At 47.4% G+C, this 21,980-nt stretch overlaps 1 protein-coding gene across 9 annotated transcripts in view; it reads right to left on the bottom strand.

Annotated features, from left to right (window-relative positions):
• stab1 (stabilin 1) overlaps positions 1–21,980 on the bottom strand; it is a 284,951-nt gene that overhangs the window by 169,492 nt on the left and 93,479 nt on the right. For 8 of the 9 annotated variants that reach the window (XM_065002109.1, XM_065002108.1, XM_065002102.1 and 5 more), the window contains exons 11-14: positions 10,397–10,519; positions 6,884–7,024; positions 6,128–6,199; positions 702–815 (exon numbers count right to left, since the gene is read on the bottom strand). In XM_065002109.1, the coding sequence (XP_064858181.1) occupies positions 702–815; positions 6,128–6,199; positions 6,884–7,024; positions 10,397–10,519 (450 nt within the window). The other variant, XM_065002110.1, reaches the window with a different exon arrangement.

Genomic DNA, 21,980 nt, shown 5'->3' with positions numbered 1-21,980 from the left:
CTGTGATAGGCCAACAGACAGGTTCGCCTATGTCCATCACAGTATAAGAACACTGTTTACATACATCTTGTCAGTTCTCTGTTCTGCCCTGCGTGGTATTATATGAACGTTGCATTTGCCATTTATTACTTAGCTAATAAAAAATACATAGTATACTATCGGTGACTCATTGTTATATTTATCCTGATACCAGATTCGAATTTACGCAATTCTAACACTTTCCAAATCATGTCCAATTATTTGAATTTACCACAGGTGGATTCCAATCAAGTAGTAGAAACATCTCAAGGATGATCAATGGAAACAGGATTCACCTGAGCTAAATTTCTCATAGCAAAGGGTGTTAATACTTACGTAAATAACGTATATCTGTTTTTTATTTTTAATACATTTGCAAAAAAATTCTAAAAATAATTTTTCACTTTGTCATTATGGGGTATGGTGATGTCATTATGGGGTATTGTGATGTCATTATGGGGTATTGTGATGTCATTATGGGGTATTGTGATGTCATTATGGGGTATTGTGTGTAGATTGATGAGGGAAACCATTATTTAATCGATTTTAGAATAAGGCTGTAACGTAACAAAATGTTGGAAAAGGGAAAGGGTCTGAACGATTTCCAAATGCACTGTACAGCAGTACACGGTAGTACTCACGTGGTACAGCATGCATGTATATAGTATAGTATTAGTACCCACATGGAACAGCATATATATCAGCCTGCCGTCTCTGAACCTGTCCACAGCATCGTTGGTCGGGACGAACACAGTGAGAGGACCAGGACCTCTCAGAGGCAGAGTAGTCCCACAGTTCTGAAAGACAGACAGACAGACAGACAGACAGACAGACAGACAGACAGACAGACAGACAGACAGACAGACAGACAGACAGACCGACCGAGAGACAGACAGACAGACAGACAGACAGACAGACAGACAGACAGACAGACAGACAGACAGACAGACCGAGAGACAGACAGACAGACAGACAGACAGACCGACAGACAGACAGACAGACAGACAGACAGACAGACAGACAGACAGACAGACAGACAGACAGACAGACAGACAGACCGAGAGACAGACAGACAGACAGACAGACAGACCGAGAGACAGACAGACAGACAGACAGACAGACAGACAGACAGACAGACCGAGAGACAGACAGACAGACAGACAGACAGACAGACAGACAGACAGACAGACAGACAGACAGACAGACAGACAGACAGACATTGATCAAAGCATGCATTATCATTAGTGCTCTCTACAATGTAAATATTTGTCGTTCTGCCGCTGAGCAAGGCAGTTGTCGATTAAGGCAGTCAAATCAAATCAAATCAAATCAAATTCATTTGTCACATACACATGGTTAGCAGATGTTAATGCGAGTGTAGCGAAATGCTTGTGCTTCTAGTTCCGACAATGCAGTGATAACCAACAAGTAATCTAACTAACAATTCTAAAACGACTGTCTTATACACAGTGTAAGGGGATAAAGAATATGTACATAAGGATATATGAATGAGTGATGGTACAGAGCAGCATACAGTAGATGGTATCGAGTACAGTATATACATATGAGATGAGTATGTAGACAAAGTAAACATAGTGGCATAGTTAAAGTGGCTAGTGATACATGTATTACATAAGGATGCAGTCGATGATGTAGAGTACAGTATATACGTATGCATATGAGATTAATAATGTAGGGTAAGTAGCATTATATAAGGTAGCATTGTTTAAAGTGGCTAGTGATATATTTACATCATTTCCCATCAATTCCCATTATTAAAGTGGCTGGAGTTGGGTCAGTGTCAATGACAGTGTGTTGGCAGCAGCCACTCAATGTTAGTGGTGGCTGTTTAACAGTCTGATGGCCTTGAGATAGAAGCTGTTTTTCAGTCTCTCGGTCCCAGCTTTGATGCACCTGTACTGACCTCGCCTTCTGGATGATAGCGGGGTGAACAGGCAGTGGTTCGGGTGGTTGATGTCCTTGATGATCTTTATGGCCTTCCTGTAACATCGGGTGGTGTAGGTGTCCTGGAGGGCAGGTAGTTTGCCCCGGTGATGCGTTGTGCAGACCTCACTACCCTCTGGAGAGCCTTACGGTTGAGGGCGGAGCAGTTGCCGTACCAGGCGGTGATACAGCCCGCCAGGATGCTCTTGATTGTGCATCTGTAGAAGTTTGTGAGTGCTTTTGGTGACAAGCCGAATTTCTTCAGCCTCCTGAGGTTGAAGAGGCGCTGCTGCGCCTTCTTCACGATGCTGTCAGTGTGAGTGGACCAATTCAGTTTGTCTGTGATGTGTATGCCGAGGAACTTAAAACTTGCTACCCTCTCCACTACTGTTCCATCGATGTGGATAGGGGGGGGGTTCCCTCTGCTGTTTCCTGAAGTCCACAATCATCTCCTTAGTTTTGTTGACGTTGAGTGTGAGGTTATTTTCCTGACACCACACTCCGAGGGCCCTCACCTCCTCCCTGTAGGCCGTCTCTTCGTTGTTGGTAATCAAGCCTACCACTGTTGTGTCGTCCGCAAACTTGATGATTGAGTTGGAGGCGTGCATGGCCACGCAGTCGTGGGTGAACAGGGAGTACAGGAGAGGGCTCAGAACGCACCCTTGTGGGGCCCCCGTGTTGAGGATCAGCGGGGAGGAGATGTTGTTGCCTACCCTCACCACCTGGGGGCGGCCCGTTAGGAAGTCCAGTACCCAGTTGCACAGGGCGGGGTCGAGACCCAGGGTCTCGAGCTTGATGACGAGCTTGGAGGGTACTATGGTGTTGAATGCCGAGCTGTAGTCGATGAACAGCATTCTCACATAGGTATTCCTCTTGTCCAGGTGGGTTAGGGCAGTGTGCAGTGTGGTTGAGATTGCATCGTCTGTGGACCTATTTGGGCGGTAAGCAAATTGGAGTGGGTCTAGGGTGTCAGGTAGGGTGGAGGTGATATGGTCCTTGACTAGTCTCTCAAAGCACTTCATGATGACGGAAGTGAGTGCTACGGGGCGGTAGTCGTTTAGCTCAGTTACCTTAGCTTTCTTGGGAACAGGAACAATGGTGGCCCTCTTGAAGCATGTGGGAACAGCAGACTGGTATAGGGATTGATTGAATATGTCCGTAAACACACCAGCCAGCTGGTCTGCGCATGCTCTGAGGGCGCGGCTAGGGATGCCGTCTGGGCCTGCAGCCTTGCGAGGGTTAACACGTTTAAATGTCTTACTCACCTCGGCTGCAGTGAAGGAGAGACCGCATGTTTTCGTTGCAGGCCGTGCCAGTGGCACTGTATTGTCCTCAAAGCGGGCAAAAAAGTTATTTAGTCTGCCTGAGAGCAAGACATCCTGGTCTGTGACTGGGCTGGGTTTCTTCTTGTAGTCCGTGATTGACTGTAGACCCTGCCACATGCCTCTTGTGTCTGAGCCGTTGAATTGAGATTCTACTTTGTCTCTGTACTGACGCTTAGCTTGTTTAATAGCCTTGCGGAGGGAATAGCTGCACACAGTCTTCTGCACCTCTCTGATTCAGAGAGTTAAATGCGGTGAAATGCAAAAGACACATTTGAGTTGAATGCATTCAATTGCATTCATTCAATCTATCTATCTATCTATCTATCTATCTATCTATCTATCTATCTATCTATCTATCTATCTATCTATCTATCTATCTATCTATCTATCTACCTACCCCCATACTGGTATGTCTTTATTTATCTTGCTCCTTTGCACCCCAGTATCTCTACCTGCACATTCATCTTCTGCCGATCTACCATACCAGTGTTTAATTGCTATTTTGTAATTACTTCGCCACCATGGCCTATTTATTTCCTTAACTTACCTCATTTGCACTCACTGTATATAGACTTTTTGTTTTCTTTTGTTCTACTGTATTATTGACTGATTGATTGATTGTTTACTCCATGTGTAACTCTGTGTCGTTGTATGTGTCGAATTGCTACGCTTTATCTTGGCCAGGTCGCAGTCGCAAATGAGAACTTGTTCTCAACTAGCCTACCTGGTTAAATAAAGGTGAAATAACAAAATAACCTAGCAGAAGAATGCTGTTGTACAACTGACTAGGTATCCCCCTTTCCCTTTCTCTATAACCAGCAGAATGCTGTTGTACAACTGACTAGGTATCCCCCTTTCCCTTTCTCTATAACCAGCAGAATGCTGTTGTACAACTGACTAGGTATCCCCCTTTCCCTTTCTCTATAACCAGCAGAATGCTGTTGTACAACTGACTAGGTATCCCCCTTTCCCTTTCTCTATAACCAGCAGCAGAATGCTGTTGTACAACTGACTAGGTATCCCCCTTTCCCTTTCTCTATAACCAGCAGAATGCTGTTGTACAACTGACTAGGTATCCCCCTTTCCCTTTCTCTATAACCAGCAGAATGCTGTTGTACAACTGACTAGGTATCCCCCTTTCCCTTTCTCTATAACCAGCAGAATGCTGTTGTACAACTGACTAGGTATCCCCCTTTCCCTTTCTCTATAACCAGCAGAATGCTGTTGTACAACTGACTAGGTATCCCCCTTTCCCTTTCTCTATAACCAGCAGAATGCTGTTGTACAACTGACTAGGTATCCCCTTTCCCTTTCTCTATAACCAGCAGAATGCTGTTGTACAACTGACTAGGTATCCCCTTTCCCTTACTCTATAACCAGCAGAATGCTGTTGTACAACTGACTAGGTATCCCCTTTCCCTTACTCTATAACCAGCAGAATGCTGTTGTACAACTGACTAGGTATCCCCCTTTCCCTTACTCTATAACCAGCAGAATGCTGTTGTACAACTGACTAGGTATCCCCCTTTCCCTTTCTCTATAACCAGCAGAATGCTGTTGTACAACTGACTAGGTATCCCCCTTTCCCTTACTCTATAACCAGCAGAATGCTGTTGTACAACTGACTAGGTATCCCCTTTCCCTTACTCTATAACCAGCAGAATGCTGTTGTACAACTGACTAGGTATCCCCTTTCCCTTACTCTATAACCAGCAGAATGCTGTTGTACAACTGACTAGGTATCCCCCTTTCCCTTTCTCTATAACCAGCAGCAGAATGCTGTTGTACAACTGACTAGGTATCCCCCTTTCCCTTTCTCTATAACCAGCAGAATGCTGTTGTACAACTGACTAGGTATCCCCCTTTCCCTTTCTCTATAACCAGCAGAATGCTGTTGTACAACTGACTAGGTATCCCCCTTTCCCTTTCTCTATAACCAGCAGAATGCTGTTGTACAACTGACTAGGTATCCCCCTTTCCCTTACTCTATAACCAGCAGAATGCTGTTGTACAACTGACTAGGTATCCCCCTTTCCCTTACTCTATAACCAGCAGAATGCTGTTGTACAACTGACTAGGTATCCCCCTTTCCCTTTCTCTATAACCAGCAGAATGCTGTTGTACAACTGACTAGGTATCCCCCTTTCCCTTTCTCTATAACCAGCAGCAGAATGCTGTTGTACAACTGACTAGGTATCCCCCTTTCCCTTTCTCTATAACCAGCAGAATGCTGTTGTACAACTGACTAGGTATCCCCCTTTCCCTTTCTCTATAACCAGCAGAATGCTGTTGTACAACTGACTAGGTATCCCCTTTCCCTTTCTCTATAACCAGCAGAATGCTGTTGTACAACTGACTAGGTATCCCCCTTTCCCTTTCTCTATAACCAGCAGAATGCTGTTGTACAACTGACTAGGTATCCCCCTTTCCCTTTCTCTATAACCAGCAGAATGCTGTTGTACAACTGACTAGGTATCCCCCTTTCCCTTTCTCTATAACCAGCAGAATGCTGTTGTACAACTGACTAGGTATCCCCCTTTCCCTTTCTCTATAACCAGCAGAATGCTGTTGTACAACTGACTAGGTATCCCCCTTTCCCTTTCTCTATAACCTAGCAGCAGAATGCTTTAAGAAGGTAAAGTACATCAGAAGGAATACCACCATGGCCTGTATTCATAGTAGGATGATCTAGGATCAGTTTAGCGTATCAGATCATAATAAATCAGATTTCATGGACATGGAGGGACCTGATCATAGATCAGCACTCCTACTCTGAGACTCTTAGTGAATATGAACACTGAAACAAAACATTTAGTGAAAAACCATTAGAGGCCACTCACGTCCACCAGCGAGAGGAAGCGGTTGTATTTCTCATCCTTTGTCAGGATCTCCCCGATGGTCTTATCAGCAAACTTCAAGTGAGAGAACGATCAGTCATTATCATCGAAAGAGTTTGATAGAGGGCACATCTTTGTAGCTTTGCCATAATGGCTCCTGTGTCAAAATAGGCAGCGCATCTGAGGGATATCTCCATTTTAAAGTAGTTCATTTCTTCTTCTTCTACTACTTCTGTGAGTTGTATTGACAGTCTGTTAACCAACTGTAAGGTTGCATACTACCACCTAGAGTTATGGAATGTTTTCTCATGAGCATAATTCATGGACTGATCCCTCCTGTTGACCTTGATAGAATTACATGATCCTTCCTTAACCGACACCGTAAGGAAGTCCCAGCCAATTGGCTACTTCAAAATGGTGAAAGTCCTCAATTGCACTGTTTTGTGAAAATTGGGCCCTCTATGCAACTCTATGGTGTCATCCAATCACAAGTGGTAGCATAGTATAATGCCATGGTAGTGTTTCTTCATCCTGGTTCTGGGGACCCAAAGGAGTGCACATATCTGTTTTTGTCCTAACACTACACAGCTGATTACACTAATAAAAGTCTTAATGATGAGTTTATTATGTGAATCAGGTGTTAAGTGCAACAACTAAAATGTGCCCCCCGGGACCAGGATTTGAAAACACTATGCAAACCAGCAGTAGAGCGGACCTCTGGGCTGAGATGTACTACTCATTCTAATAACATGGTAACACCTGCTCGTCCTTTGGGCTGTCGGGGAGGATGTTCCTGGGTATGATCGGCTGGTCGATGATATGGATAACCCCATTGGCTGCTGGGATGTCCTGCTGGATGACTGAGTAGAGAGTCTCAGGAGACTTCACCAACATGAATTGCTGTCAAACAACACAAAACACATTGGGTGTGGGACCAAACACATTGGGGGTGGGGACCACCACATTGGGGGGTTCGACCACCACATTGGGGGTGAGACCAAACACATTGGGGGTGGGACCAAACACATTGGGGGTGGGGACCAAACCCATTGTGGGTGGGACCACCACATGTAATCTGTGTCAAACACCAAACCCATTGGGGGTGGGACCAAACACATTGGGGGTGGGGACCAAACACATTGGGGGGTTCGACCACCACATTGGGGGTGGGACCAAACACATTGGGGGTGGGGACCACCACATTGGGGGTGGGACCAAACACATTGGGGGTGGGGACCACCACATTGGGGGTGGGACCAAACACATTGGGGGTGGGACCAAACACATTGGGGGTGGGACCAAACACATTGGGGGTGGGACCAAACAAATTGGGGGTGGGACCACCACATGTAATCTGTGTCAAACACCAAACCCATGGGGGTGGGATCAAACACATTGGGGGTGGGACCAAACACATTGGGGGTGGGACCAAACACATTGGGGGTGGGACCAAACACATTGGGGGTGGGACCAAACAAATTGGGGGTGGGACCACCACATGTAATCTGTGTCAAACACCAAACCCATGGGGGTGGGATCAAACACATTGGGGGTGGGACCAAACACATTGGGGGTGGGACCAAAAACATTGGGGGTGGGACCAAACACATTGGTGGGACCAAACACATTGGGGGTGGGACCAAACACATTGGGGGTGGGACCAAACACATTGGGGGTGGGATCAAACACATTGGGCGTGGGACCAAACCCATTGGGGGTGGGATCAAACACATTGGGGGTGGGACAACCACATATAATCTATGTCAAACAACACCAAACACATTGGGGGTGAGACCAAATACATTGGGGGTGGGACCAAATACAATTGGGGGTGGGACCAAACACATTGGGGGTGGGACCACCACATGTAATCTGTGTCAAACACCAAACCCATTGGGGGTGGGATCAAACACATTGGGGGTGGGACCAAAAACATTGGGGGTTTGACCAAACCCATTGTGGGTGGGACAACCACATGTAATCTGTGTCAAACACCAAACCCATGGGGGTGGGATCAAACACATTGGGGGTGGGACCAAACACATTGGGGTGGGATCAAACACATTGGGGGTGGGACCAAACCCATTGGGGGTGGGATCAAACACATTGGGGGTGGGACCAAACACATTGGGGGTGGGACAAAAACACATTGGGGGTGGGACCAAACACATTCGGTTGGGACCAAACACATTGGGGGTGGGACCAAACACATTGGGGGTGGGACCAAACACATTGGGGGTGGGACCAAAAACATTGGGGGTGGGACCAAACAAATTGGGGGTGGGACCACCACATTGGGGGAGTGGGACCAAACACATTGGGGGTTCGACCACCACATTGGGGTGGGACCAAACACATTGGGGGTGGGATCAAACACATTGGGGGTGGGACCAAACACATTGGGGGTGTGGGACCAAACACATTGGGGGTGTGGGACCAAACACATTGGGGGTGTGGGACCAAACACATTGGGGGTGGGACCAAACACATTGGGGGGTTCGACCACCACATTGGGGGTGGGACCAAACACATTGGGGGTGGGATCAAACACATTGGGGGTGGGACCAAACCCATTGGGGTTGGGATCAAAAACATTGGGGGTGGGACCAAACACATTGGGGGTGGGACAAAAACACATTGGGGGTGGGACCAAAAACATTGGGGGTGGGACCAAACACATTGGGGGTGGGACCAAACACATGTCATCTGTGTCAAACACCTAACCCATGGGGGTGGGACCACCACATGTAATCTGTGTCAAACACCAAACCCATTGGGGGTGGGACCAAACCCATTGGGGGTGGGGACCACCACATTGGGGGTGGGGACCACCACACTGGGGGTGGGACCAAACCCATTGGGGGTGGGACCAAACACATGTAATCTGTGTCAAACACCAAACCCATGGGGGTGGGACCACCACACTGGGGGTGGGACCAAACACATTGGGGGTGGGACCAAACACATTGGGGGTGGGACCAAACACATTGGGGGTGGGATCAAACACATTGGGGGTGGGACCAAACACATGTCATCTGTGTCAAACACCGAACCCATGGGGGTGGGACCACCACATGTAATCTGTGTCAAACACCAAACCCATTGGGGGTGGGACCAAACCCATTGGGGGTGGGGACCACCACATTGGGGGTGGGGACCACCACACTGGGGGTGGGACCAAACCCATTGGGGGTGGGACCAAACACATGTAATCTGTGTCAAACACCAAACCCATGGGGGTGGGACCACCACACTGGGGGTGGGACCAAACACATTGGGGGTGGGACCAAACACATTGGGGGTGGGACCAAACACATTGGGGGTGGGATCAAACACATTGGGGGTGGGACCAAACACATTGGGGGTGGGACCAAAAACATTGGGGGTGGGACCAAACACATTGGGGGTGGGACCACCACATGTAATCTGTGTCAAACACCAAACCCATGGGGGTGGGATCAAACACATTGGGGGTGGGACCAAACCCATTGGGGGTGGGATCAAACACATTGGGGGTGGGACAACCACATATAATCTATGTCAAACAACACCAAACACATTGGGGGTGGGACCAAATACATTGGGGGTGGGACCAAATACATTGGGGGTGGGACCAAACACATTGGGGGTGGGACCACCACATGTAATCTGTGTCAAACACCAAACCCATTGGGGGTGGGATCAAACACATTGGGGGTGGGACCAAACACATTGGGGGTGGGACCAAACACATTGGGGGTGGGACCTGCATTCTAAATGGCACCCTATTTCCATATAGTCCTATTCCCTAGAGCCCTATGAGCCCTGGTCAAAAGTAGTGAACTATAAAGGGAATAGGATGCCATTTGAGATGCAACCCTATAGAAGGAGGACATTTTAAAGATTAGAAACAAGATCATTTAGGGTTGCAAAATTCCTGTAACATCCCAGGTTTTCCAGAATTCCCTGTTGGAGGATTATCGGATTTCCTGCTTATTCCCTTTCTGATTCCAGGAATATTCCAACTGGGAAAACCTATGCAGCATTTTGCGACATTACCCAAAGCATTCAATATTCAGTATTCAGAATGCTTTAAAATCTGGAGAAAAGTCACAGAGATCTAGTTTATCCTGTAGATGAAAGATTATTGAAACATATGATTTGAACCAAGATATGAAAGATATGATGTGCCTAGACATACAGATGAATGAGAATATAGCATTTTCTTCACCTTATTGGGCTTGAACCTGAGTTGTAGTCACCTTATTGGGCTTGAACCTGAGTTGTAGTCACCTTATTGGGCTTGAACCTGAGTTGTAGTCCACTTGCAGTATAGACGTCGGTTCTATCCAGGCTTTTATACAGGTACTGACCCCTCACCAGGTAACGTTGACACGCAGACTCGTCGGTCACGCCCTGAGGAGGATGGACAACAGGACAGGAGTCAGCAACCTGGGCTGCATCTCTAATGGTGCCACGAAGGCTGCATCTCTAAGGCTGCATCTCTAAGGCTGCATCTCTAATGGTGCATCTCTAATGGTGCATCTCTAATGGTGCATCTCTAATGGTGCCACTAAGGCTGCATCTCTAATGGTGCATCTCTAATGGTACATCTCTAATGGTGCATCTCTAATGGTGCATCTCTAATGGTGCATCTCTAATGGTGCCACTAAGGCTGCATCTCTAATGGTGCATCTCTAATGGTACATCTCTAATGGTGCATCTCTAATGGTGCATCTCTAATGGTGCATCTCTAATGGTGCATCTCTAATGGTGCCACGAAGGCTGCATCTCTAATGGTGCATCTCTAATGGTGCATCTCTAATGGTGCATCTCTAATGGTGCCACTAAGGCTGCATCTCTAATGGTGCATCTCTAATGGTGCATCTCTAATGGTGCATCTCTAATGGTGCCACTAAGGCTGCATCTCTAATGGTGCATCTCTAATGGTACATCTCTAATGGTGCCACTAAGGCTGCATCTCTAATGGTGCATCTCTAATGGTACATCTCTAATGGTGCCACTAAGGCTGCATCTCTAATGGTGCCACTAAGGTTGCATCTCTAATGGTGCTACTAAGGCTGCATCTCTAATGGTGCCACTAAGGCTGCATCTCTAAGGCTGCATCTCTAACGGTGCCACTAAGGCTACATCTCTAATGGTGCATCTCTAATGGTGCATCTCTAATGGTGCATCTCTAATGGTACATCTCTAATGGTGCCACTAAGGCTACATCTCTTATGGTGCCACTAAGGCTGCATCTCTAATGGTGCATCTCTAAGGCTGCATCTCTAAGGCTGCATCTCTAACGGTGCCACTAAGGCTACATCTCTAACGGTGCATCTCTAATGGTGCCACTAAGGCTGCATCTCTAAGGCTACATCTCTAACGGTGCCACTAAGGCTGCATCTCTAAGGCTGCATCTCTAAGGCTACATCTATAATGGTGCATCTCTAATGGTGCCACTAAGGCTACATCTCTAATGGTGCATCTCTAACGGTGCCACTAAGGCTGCATCTCTAAGGCTGCATCTCTAATGGTGCATCTCTAATGGTGCCACTAAGGCTACATCTCTAATGGTGCATCTCTAACGGTGCCACTAAGGCTGCATCTCTAAGGCTGCATCTCTAATGGTGCATCTCTAATGGTGCCACTAAGGCTACATCTCTAATGGTGCATCTCTAACGGTGCCACTAAGGCTGCATCTCTAAGGCTGCATCTCTAATGGTGCATCTCTAATGGTGCCACTAAGGCTGCATCTCTAATGGTGCATCTCTAATGGTGCATCTCTAATGGTGCATCTCTAATGGTGCATCTCTAATGGTACATCTCTAATGGTGCCACTAAGGCTGCATCTCTAATGGTGCCACTAAGGCTGCATCTCTAATGGTGCCACTAAGGCTGCATCTCTAATGGTGCCACTAAGGCTGCATCTCTAAGGCTGCATCTCTAACGGTGCCACTAAGGCTACATCTCTAATGGTGCATCTCTAATGGTGCATCTCTAATGGTGCATCTCTAATGGTACATCTCTAATGGTGCCATTAAGGCTACATCTCTAATGGTGCCACGAAGGCTGCATCTCTAATGGTGCATCTCTAATGGTGCATCTCTAATGGTGCCACGAAGGCTGCATCTCTAATGGTGCATCTCTAATGGTGCATCTCTAATGGTGCATCTCTAATGGTGCCACTAAGGCTGCATCTCTAATGGTGCATCTCTAATGGTGCATCTCTAATGGTGCATCTCTAATGGTGCCACTAAGGCTGCATCTCTAATGGTGCCTCTCTAATGGTACATCTCTAATGGTGCCACTAAGGCTGCATCTCTAATGGTGCATCTCTAATGGTACATCTCTAATGGTGCCACTAAGGCTGCATCTCTAATGGTGCCACTAAGGTTGCATCTCTAATGGTGCTACTAAGGCTGCATCTCTAATGGTGCCACTAAGGCTGCATCTCTAACGGTGCCACTAAGGCTACATCTCTAATGGTGCATCTCTAATGGTGCATCTCTAATGGTGCATCTCTAATGGTACATCTCTAATGGTGCCATTAAGGCTACATCTCTAATGGTGCCACGAAGGCTGCATCTCTAATGGTGCATCTCTAATGGTGCATCTCTAATGGTGCCACGAAGGCTGCATCTCTAATGGTGCATCTCTAATGGTGCATCTCTAATGGTGCATCTCTAATGGTGCCACTAAGGCTGCATCTCTAATGGTGCATCTCTAATGGTGCATCTCTAATGGTGCATCTCTAATGGTGCCACTAAGGCTGCATCTCTAATGGTGCATCTCTAATGGTACATCTCTAATGGTGCCACTAAGGCTGCATCTCTAATGGTGCATCTCTAATGGTACATCTCTAATGGTGCCACTAAGGCTGCATCTCTAATGGTGCCACTAAGGTTGCATCTCTAATGGTGCTACTAAGGCTGCATCTCTAATGGTGCCACTAAGGCTGCATCTCTAAGGCTGCATCTCTAACGGTGCCACTAAGGCTACATCTCTAATGGTGCATCTCTAATGGTGCATCTCTAATGGTGCATCTCTAATGGTACATCTCTAATGGTGCCACTAAGGCTACATCTCTTATGGTGCCACTAAGGCTGCATCTCTAATGGTGCATCTCTAAGGCTGCATCTCTAAGGCTGCATCTCTAACGGTGCCACTAAGGCTACATCTCTAATGGTGCCACTAAGGCTACATCTCTAACGGTGCATCTCTAATGGTGCCACTAAGGCTGCATCTCTAAGGCTACATCTCTAACGGTGCCACTAAGGCTGCATCTCTAAGGCTGCATCTCTAAGGCTACATCTATAATGGTGCATCTCTAATGGTGCCACTAAGGCTACATCTCTAATGGTGCATCTCTAACGGTGCCACTAAGGCTGCATCTCTAAGGCTGCATCTCTAATTGTGCATCTCTAATGGTGCCACTAAGGCTACATCTCTAATGGTGCATCTCTAACGGTGCCACTAAGGCTGCATCTCTAAGGCTGCATCTCTAATGGTGCATCTCTAATGGTGCCACTAAGGCTGCATCTCTAATGGTGCATCTCTAATGGTGCATCTCTAATGGTGCATCTCTAATGGTGCATCTCTAATGGTACATCTCTAATGGTGCCACTAAGGCTGCATCTCTAATGGTGCCACTAAGGCTGCATCTCTAATGGTGCCACTAAGGCTGCATCTCTAATGGTGCCACTAAGGCTGCATCTCTAAGGCTGCATCTCTAACGGTGCCACTAAGGCTACATCTCTAATGGTGCATCTATAATGGTGCATCTCTAATGGTGCATCTCTAATGGTACATCTCTAATGGTGCCATTAAGGCTACATCTCTAATGGTGCCACGAAGGCTGCATCTCTAATGGTGCATCTCTAATGGTGCATCTCTAATGGTGCATCTCTAATGGTGCATCTCTAATGGTGCCACTAAGGCTGCATCTCTAATGGTGCATCTCTAATGGTGCATCTCTAATGGTGCCACTAAGGCTGCATCTCTAATGGTGCATCTCTAATGGTACATCTCTAATGGTGCCACTAAGGCTGCATCTCTAATGGTGCCACTAAGGCTGCATCTCTAATGGTGCCACTAAGGCTGCATCTCTAATGGTGCCACTAAGGCTGCATCTCTAAGGCTGCATCTCTAACAGTGCCACTAAGGCTACATCTCTAATGGTGCATCTCTAATGGTGCATCTCTAATGGTGCATCTCTAATGGTACATCTCTAATGGTGCCACTAAGGCTACATCTCTAATGGTGCCACGAAGGCTGCATCTCTAATGGTGCATCTCTAATGGTGCATCTCTAATGGTGCATCTCTAATGGTGCATCTCTAATGGTGCCACTAAGGCTGCATCTCTAATGGTGCATCTCTAATGGTGCATCTCTAATGGTGCATCTCTAATGGTGCCACTAAGGCTGCATCTCTAATGGTGCATCTCTAATGGTACATCTCTAATGGTGCCACTAAGGCTGCATCTCTAATGGTGCCACTAAGGCTGCATCTCTAATGGTGCCACTAAGGCTGCATCTCTAATGGTGCCACTAAGGCTGCATCTCTAATGGTGCCACTAAGGCTGCATCTCTAAGGCTGCATCTCTAACGGTGCCACTAAGGCTACATCTCTAATGGTGCATCTCTAATGGTGCATCTCTAATGGTACATCTCTAATGGTGCCACTAAGGCTACATCTCTAATGGTGCCACTAAGGCTGCATCTCTAATGGTGCATCTCTAAGGCTGCATCTCTAAGGCTGCATCTCTAACGGTGCCACTAAGGCTACATCTCTAATGGTGCCACTAAGGCTACATCTCTAACGGTGCATCTCTAATGGTGCCACTAAGGATGCATCTCTAAGGCTACATCTCTAACGGTGCCACTAAGGCTGCATCTCTAAGGCTGCATCTCTAAGGCTACATCTCTAATGGTGCATCTCTAACGGTGCCACTAAGGCTGCATCTCTAAGGCTGCATCTCTAATGGTGCATCTCTAATGGTGCCACTAAGGCTACATCTCTAATGGTGCATCTCTAACGGTGCCACTAAGGCTGCATCTCTAAGGCTGCATCTCTAATGGTGCATCTCTTTTGGTGCCACTAAGGCTGCATCTCTAATGATGCATCTCTAATGGTGCATCTCTAATGGTGCATCTCTAATGGTGCATCTCTAATGGTACATCTCTAATGGTGCCACTAAGGCTGCATCTCTAATGGTGCCACTAAGGCTGCATCTCTAATGGTGCCACTAAGGCTGCATCTCTAATGGTGCCACTAAGGCTGCATCTCTAAGGCTGCATCTCTAATGGTGCCACTAAGGCTGCATCTCTAATGGTGCATCTCTAATGGTGCCACTAAGGCTGCATCTCTAAGGCTGCATCTCTAATGGTGCCACTAAGGCTACATCTCTAATGGTGCCACTAAGGCTGCATCTCTAAGGCTGCATCTCTAAGGCTACATCTCTAATGGTGCATCTCTAACGGTGCCACTAAGGCTGCATCTCTAAGGCTGCATCTCTAATGGTGCATCTCTAATGGTGCCACTAAGGCTACATCTCTAATGGTGCATCTCTAACGGTGCCACTAAGGCTGCATCTCTAAGGCTGCATCTCTAATGGTGCATCTCTTTTGGTGCCACTAAGGCTGCATCTCTAATGATGCATCTCTAATGGTGCATCTCTAATGGTGCATCTCTAATGGTGCATCTCTAATGGTACATCTCTAATGGTGCCACTAAGGCTGCATCTCTAATGGTGCCACTAAGGCTGCATCTCTAATGGTGCCACTAAGGCTGCATCTCTAATGGTGCCACTAAGGCTGCATCTCTAAGGCTGCATCTCTAATGGTGCCACTAAGGCTGCATCTCTAATGGTGCATCTCTAATGGTGCCACTAAGGCTGCATCTCTAAGGCTGCATCTCTAATGGTGCCACTAAGGCTACATCTCTAATGGTGCCACTAAGGCTACATCTCTAACGGTGCATCTCTAATGGTGCCACTAAGGATGCATCTCTAAGGCTACATCTCTAACGGTGCCACTAAGGCTGCATCTCTAAGGCTGCATCTCTAAGGCTGCATCTCTAATGGTGCATCTCTAATGGTGCCACTAAGGCTACATCTCTAATGGTGCATCTCTAACGGTGCCACTAAGGCTGCATCTCTAAGGCTGCATCTCTAATGGTGCATCTCTTTTGGTGCCACTAAGGCTGCATCTCTAATGATGCATCTCTAATGGTGCATCTCTAATGGTGCATCTCTAATGGTGCATCTCTAATGGTACATCTCTAATGGTGCCACTAAGGCTGCATCTCTAATGGTGCCACTAAGGCTGCATCTCTAATGGTGCCACTAAGGCTGCATCTCTAATGGTGCCACTAAGGCTGCATCTCTAAGGCTGCATCTCTAATGGTGCCACTAAGGCTACATGTCTAATGGTGCCACTAAGGCTGTATCTCTAATGGTGCATCTCTAAGGCTGCATCTCTAAGGCTGCATCTCTAACGGTGCCACTAAGGCTACATCTCTAATGGTGCCACTAAGGCTACATCTCTAACGGTGCATCTCTAATGGTGCCGCTAAGTCTGCATCTCTAAGGCTACATCTCTAACGGTGCCACTAAGGCTGCATCTCTAAGGCTGCATCTCTAAGGCTACATCTCTAATGGTGCATCTCTAATGGTGCCACTAAGGCTACATCTCTAATGGTGCATCTCTAACGGTGCCACTAAGGCTGCATCTCTAAGGCTGCATCTCTAATGGTGCATCTCTAATGGTGCCACTAAGGCTGCATCTCTAATGGTGCATCTCTAATGTTGCATCTCTAATGGTGCATCTCTAATGGTGCATCTCTAATGGTGCATCTCTAATGGTGCATCTCTAATGGTGCATCTCTAATGGTGCATCTCTAATGGTACATCTCTAATGGTGCATCTCTAATGGTACATCTCTAATGGTGCATCTCTAATGGTGCATCTCTAATGGTGCATCTCTAATGGTGCCACTAAGGCTGCATCTCTAATGGTGCATCTCTAATGGTGCCACTAAGGCTGCATCTCTAAGGCTGCATCTCTAATGGTGCATCTCTAATGGTGCATCTCTAATGGTGCCACTAAGGCTGCATCTCTAATGGTGCATCTCTAAGGCTGCATCTCTAACGGTGCCACTAAGGCTGCATCTCTAATGGTGCATCTCTAATGGTGCCACTAAGGCTACATTTACATTTACATTTAAGTCATTTAGCAGACGCTCTTATCCAGAGCGACTTACAAATTGGTGCTTTCACCTTATGACATCCAGTGGAACAGACACTTTACAATAGTGCATCTAAGTCTTTTAAGGGGGGGGGGTGAGAAGGATTACTTTATCCTATCCTAGGTATTCCTTAAAGAGGTGGGGTTTCAGGTGTCTCCGGAAGGTGGTGATTGACTCCGCTGCAGCTGATTGACTGCTGGTGGTGATTGACTCCGCGGCTACATCTCTAATGGTGCATCTCTAATGGTGCCACTAAGGCTGCATCTCTAAGGCTGCATCTCTAACGGTGCCACTAAGGCTGCATCTCTAAGGCTGCATCTCTAAGGCTGCATCTCTAATGGTGCCACTAAGGCTACATCTCTAATGGTGCATCTCTAATGGTGCCACTAAGGCTGCATCTCTAAGGCTGCATCTCTAACGGTGCCACTAAGGCTGCATCTCTAAGGCTGCATCTCTAAGGCTGCATCTCTAATGGTGCATCTCTAATGGTGCCACTAAGGCTGCATCTCTAACGGTGCCACTAAGGCTGCATCTCTAATGGTGCATCTCTAATGGTGCATCTCTAATGGTGCATCTCTAACGGTGCCACTAAGGCTGCATCTCTAATGGTGCCACTAAGGCTGCATCTCTAAGGCTGCATCTCTAATGGTGCCACTAAGGCTGCATCTCTAATGCTGCATCTCTAACGGTGCCACTAAGGCTACATCTCTAATGGTGCATCTCTAATGGTGCCACTAAGGCTACATCTCTAATGGTGCCACTAAAGCTACATCTCTAATGGTGCCACTAAGGCTGCATCTCTAATGGTGCATCTCTAAGGCTGCATCTCTAATGGTGCATCTCTAAGGCTGCATCTCTAAGGCTGCATCTCTAACGGTGCCACTAAGGATACATCTCTAACGGTGCCACTAAGGCTGCATCTCTAAGGCTGCATCTCTAATGGTGCATCTGTAATGGTGCCACTAAGGCTGCATCTCTAAGGCTGCATCTCTAATGGTGCATCTCTAATGGTGCCACTAAGGCTGCATCTCTAATGGTTCCACTAAGGCTGCATCTCTAAGGCTACATCTCTAATGGTGCATCTCTAATGGTGCCACTAAGGCTGCATCTCTAATGGTGCATCTCTAATGGTGCATCTCTAATGGTGCATCTCTAATGGTGCATCTCTAATGGTGCATCTCTAATGGTGCATCTCTAATGGTACATCTCTAATGGTGCCACTAAGGCTGCATCTCTAATGGTGCCACTAAGGCTGCATCTCTAATGGTGCCACTAAGGCTGCATCTCTAAGGCTGCATCTCTAATGGTGCATCTCTAATGGTGCCACTAAGGCTGCATCTCTAATGGTGCATCTCTAATGGTGCCACTAAGGCTGCATCTCTAATGGTGCATTTCTAATGGTGCCACGAAGGCTGCATCTCTAATGGTGCATCTCTAATGGTGCATCTCTAATGGTGCCACGAAGGCTGCATCTCTAATGGTGCCACTAAGGCTGCATCTCTAATGGTGCCACGAAGGCTGCATCTCTAATGGTGCATCTCTAATGGTACATCTCTAATGGTACATCTCTAATGGTGCATCTCTAATGGTGCCACTAAGGCTGCATCTCTAATGGTGCCACTAAGGCTGCATCTCTAATGGTGCATCTCTAATGGTGCATCTCTAATGGTGCCACTAAGGCTGCATCTCTAATGGTGCATCTCTAATGGTACATCTCTAATGGTACATCTCTAATGGTGCCACTAAGGCTGCATCTCTAATGGTGCCACTAAGGCTGCATCTCTAATGGTACATCTCTAATGGTACATCTCTAATGTTGCCACTAAGGCTGCATCTCTAATGGTGCCACTAAGGCTACATCTCTAATGGTGCCACTAAGGCTACATCTCTAATGGTGCCACTAAGGCTGCATCTCTAATGGTACATCTCTAATGGTGCATCTCTAATGGTACATCTCTAATGGTGCCACTAAGGCTGCATCTCTAATGGTGCCACTAAGGCTGCATCTCTAAGGCTGCATCTCTAATGGTGCCACTAAGGCTGCATCTCTAATGGTGCATCTCTAATGGTGCCACTAAGGCTGCATCTGTAAGGCTGCATCTCTAATGGTACATCTCTAATGGTGCATCTATAATGGTACATCTCTAATGGTGCCACTAAGGCTACATCTCTAATGGTACATCTCTAATGGTGCATCTCTAATGGTGCCACTAAGGCTGCATCTCTAAGGCTGCATCTCTAAGGCTACATCTCTAATGGTGCCACTAAGGCTACATCTCTAATGGTACATCTCTAATGGTGCATCTCTAATGGTGCATCTCTAATGGTGCATCTCTAATGGTGCATCTCTAATGGTACATCTCTAATGGTACATCTCTAATTGTGCCACTAAGGCTACATCTCTAATGGTGCCACTAAGGCTGCATCTCTAATGGTGCATCTCTAATGGTGCATCTCTAATGGTGCCACGAAGGCTGCATCTCTAATGGTGCCACTAAGGCTGCATCTCTAATGGTGCATCTCTAAGGCTGCATCTCTAATGGTGCATCTCTAAGGCTGCATCTCTAATGCTGCATCTCTAAGGCTGCATCTCTAATGGTGCATCTCTAAGGCTGCATCTCTAATGGTGCATCTCTAAGGCTGCATCTCTAAGGCTACATCTCTAATGGTGCATCTCTAACGGTGCCACTAAGGCTACATCTCTAATGCTGCATCTCTAAGGCTACATCTCTAATGGTGCATCTCTAAGGCTGCATCTCTAAGGCTGCATCTCTAAGGCTGCATCTCTAATGGTGCCACTAAGGCTACATCTCTAATGGTGCATCTCTAATGGTGCCACTAAGGCTGCATCTCTAATGGTGCATCTCTAACGGTGCCACTAAGGCTGCATCTCTAAGGCTGCATCTCTAAGGCTGCATCTCTAATGGTGCATCTCTAATGGTGCCACTAAGGCTGCATCTCTAACGGTGCCACTAAGGCTGCATCTCTAATGGTGCCACTAAGGCTGCATCTCTAAGGCTGCATCTCTAATGGTGCCACGAAGGCTGCATCTCTAATGGTGCCACTAAGGCTGCATCTCTAATGGTGCATCTCTAACGGTGCCACTAAGGCTGCATCTCTAATGGTGCATCTCTAATGGTGCATCTCTAATGGTGCATCTCTAATGGTGCCACTAAGGCTGCATCTCTAATGGTGCCACTAAGGCTGCATCTCTAATGGTGCATCTCTAATGGTGCCACTAAGGCTGCATCTCTAATGGTGCATCTCTAATGGTGCCACGAAGGCTGCATCTCTAACGGTGCCACTAAGGCTACATCTCTAATGGTGCATCTCTAATGGTGCCACGAAGGCTGCATCTCTAAGGCTGCATCTCTAATGGTGCCACTAAGGCTGCATCTCTAAGGCTGCATCTCTAAGGCTGCATCTCTAAGGCTGCATCTCTAACGCTGCATCTCTAAGGCTGCATCTCTAAGGCTGCATCTCTAATGGTGCCACTAAGGCTGCATCTCTAAAGCTGCATCTCTAATGGTGCCACTAAGGCTGCATCTCTAATGGTGCCACGAAGACTGCAACATTCCAGTCATTTTCCCAAAATTCACTGGTTTTCCAAAAATCCTGGTTGAAGGATTCACACTTTTCCTAGTCATTAAACCCAGAAATCTTGCAACCAGGATTCCTGGAAAGTCATGGAATTTTGTACACATTTACACACACCTAGTACACAATTATGTCTTGCTAACACTTTAGCTGAAGAGAGCATAAGCTTGGGATGCAACTCTGGCCTGTTCAAATCTGATCGTGCTTTAGCTGACTGGTTGTCATGAGGCAGAGGAGTGGACTAAAGCATTGATGCTGTTGTAGCCCTGAACTAGCTCACCTGATTGACCTATTAAAGGGATTGATGATTAGCTTGTAGAATCAGGTGTGCTAGATCTGAAACAGTTCTAATTACAGGGAACGGCTGGGGGTCCTGGGGAGAGGTCTGATAACCTCCTGGACAGGGAACGGCTGGGGGTCCTGGGGAGAGGTTTGATGACCCCTGGACAGGGAACGGCTGGGGGTCCTGGGGAGAGGTCTGATAACCCCCTGGACAGGGAACGGCTGGGGGTCCTATGGAGAGGTCTGATAACCCCCTGGACAGGGAACGGCTGGGGGTCCTGGGGAGAGGTCTGATAACCCCCTGGACAGGGAACGGCTGGGGGTCCTGGGGAGAGGTCTGATAACCCCCTGGACAGGGAACGGCTGGGGGTCCTATGGAGAGGTCTGATAACCCCCTGGACAGGGAACGGCTGGGGGTCCTGGGGAGAGGTCTGATAACCCCCTGGACAGGGAACGGCTGGGGGTCCTATGGAGAGGTCTGATAACCCCCTGGACAGGGAATGGCTGGGGTTCCTGAGGAGAGGTTTGATAATCCCTGGACAGGGAACGGCTGGGGGTCCTATGGAGAGGTCTGATAACCCCCTGGACAGGGAACGGCTGGGGGTCCTATGGAGAGGTCTGATAACCCCCTGGACAGGGAATGGCTGGGGGTCCTGAGGGGAGGTTTGATGACCCCTGGACAGGGAACGGCTGGGGGTCCTGGGGAGAGGTCTGATAACCCCCTGGACAGGGAACGGCTGGGGGTCCT

Source organism: Oncorhynchus nerka, linkage group LG15 (genome assembly GCF_034236695.1).
Source record: "Oncorhynchus nerka isolate Pitt River linkage group LG15, Oner_Uvic_2.0, whole genome shotgun sequence".
Classification (NCBI taxonomy): domain Eukaryota; kingdom Metazoa; phylum Chordata; class Actinopteri; order Salmoniformes; family Salmonidae; genus Oncorhynchus; species Oncorhynchus nerka.
This window is presented reverse-complemented; position numbering and strand designations above follow the sequence as displayed.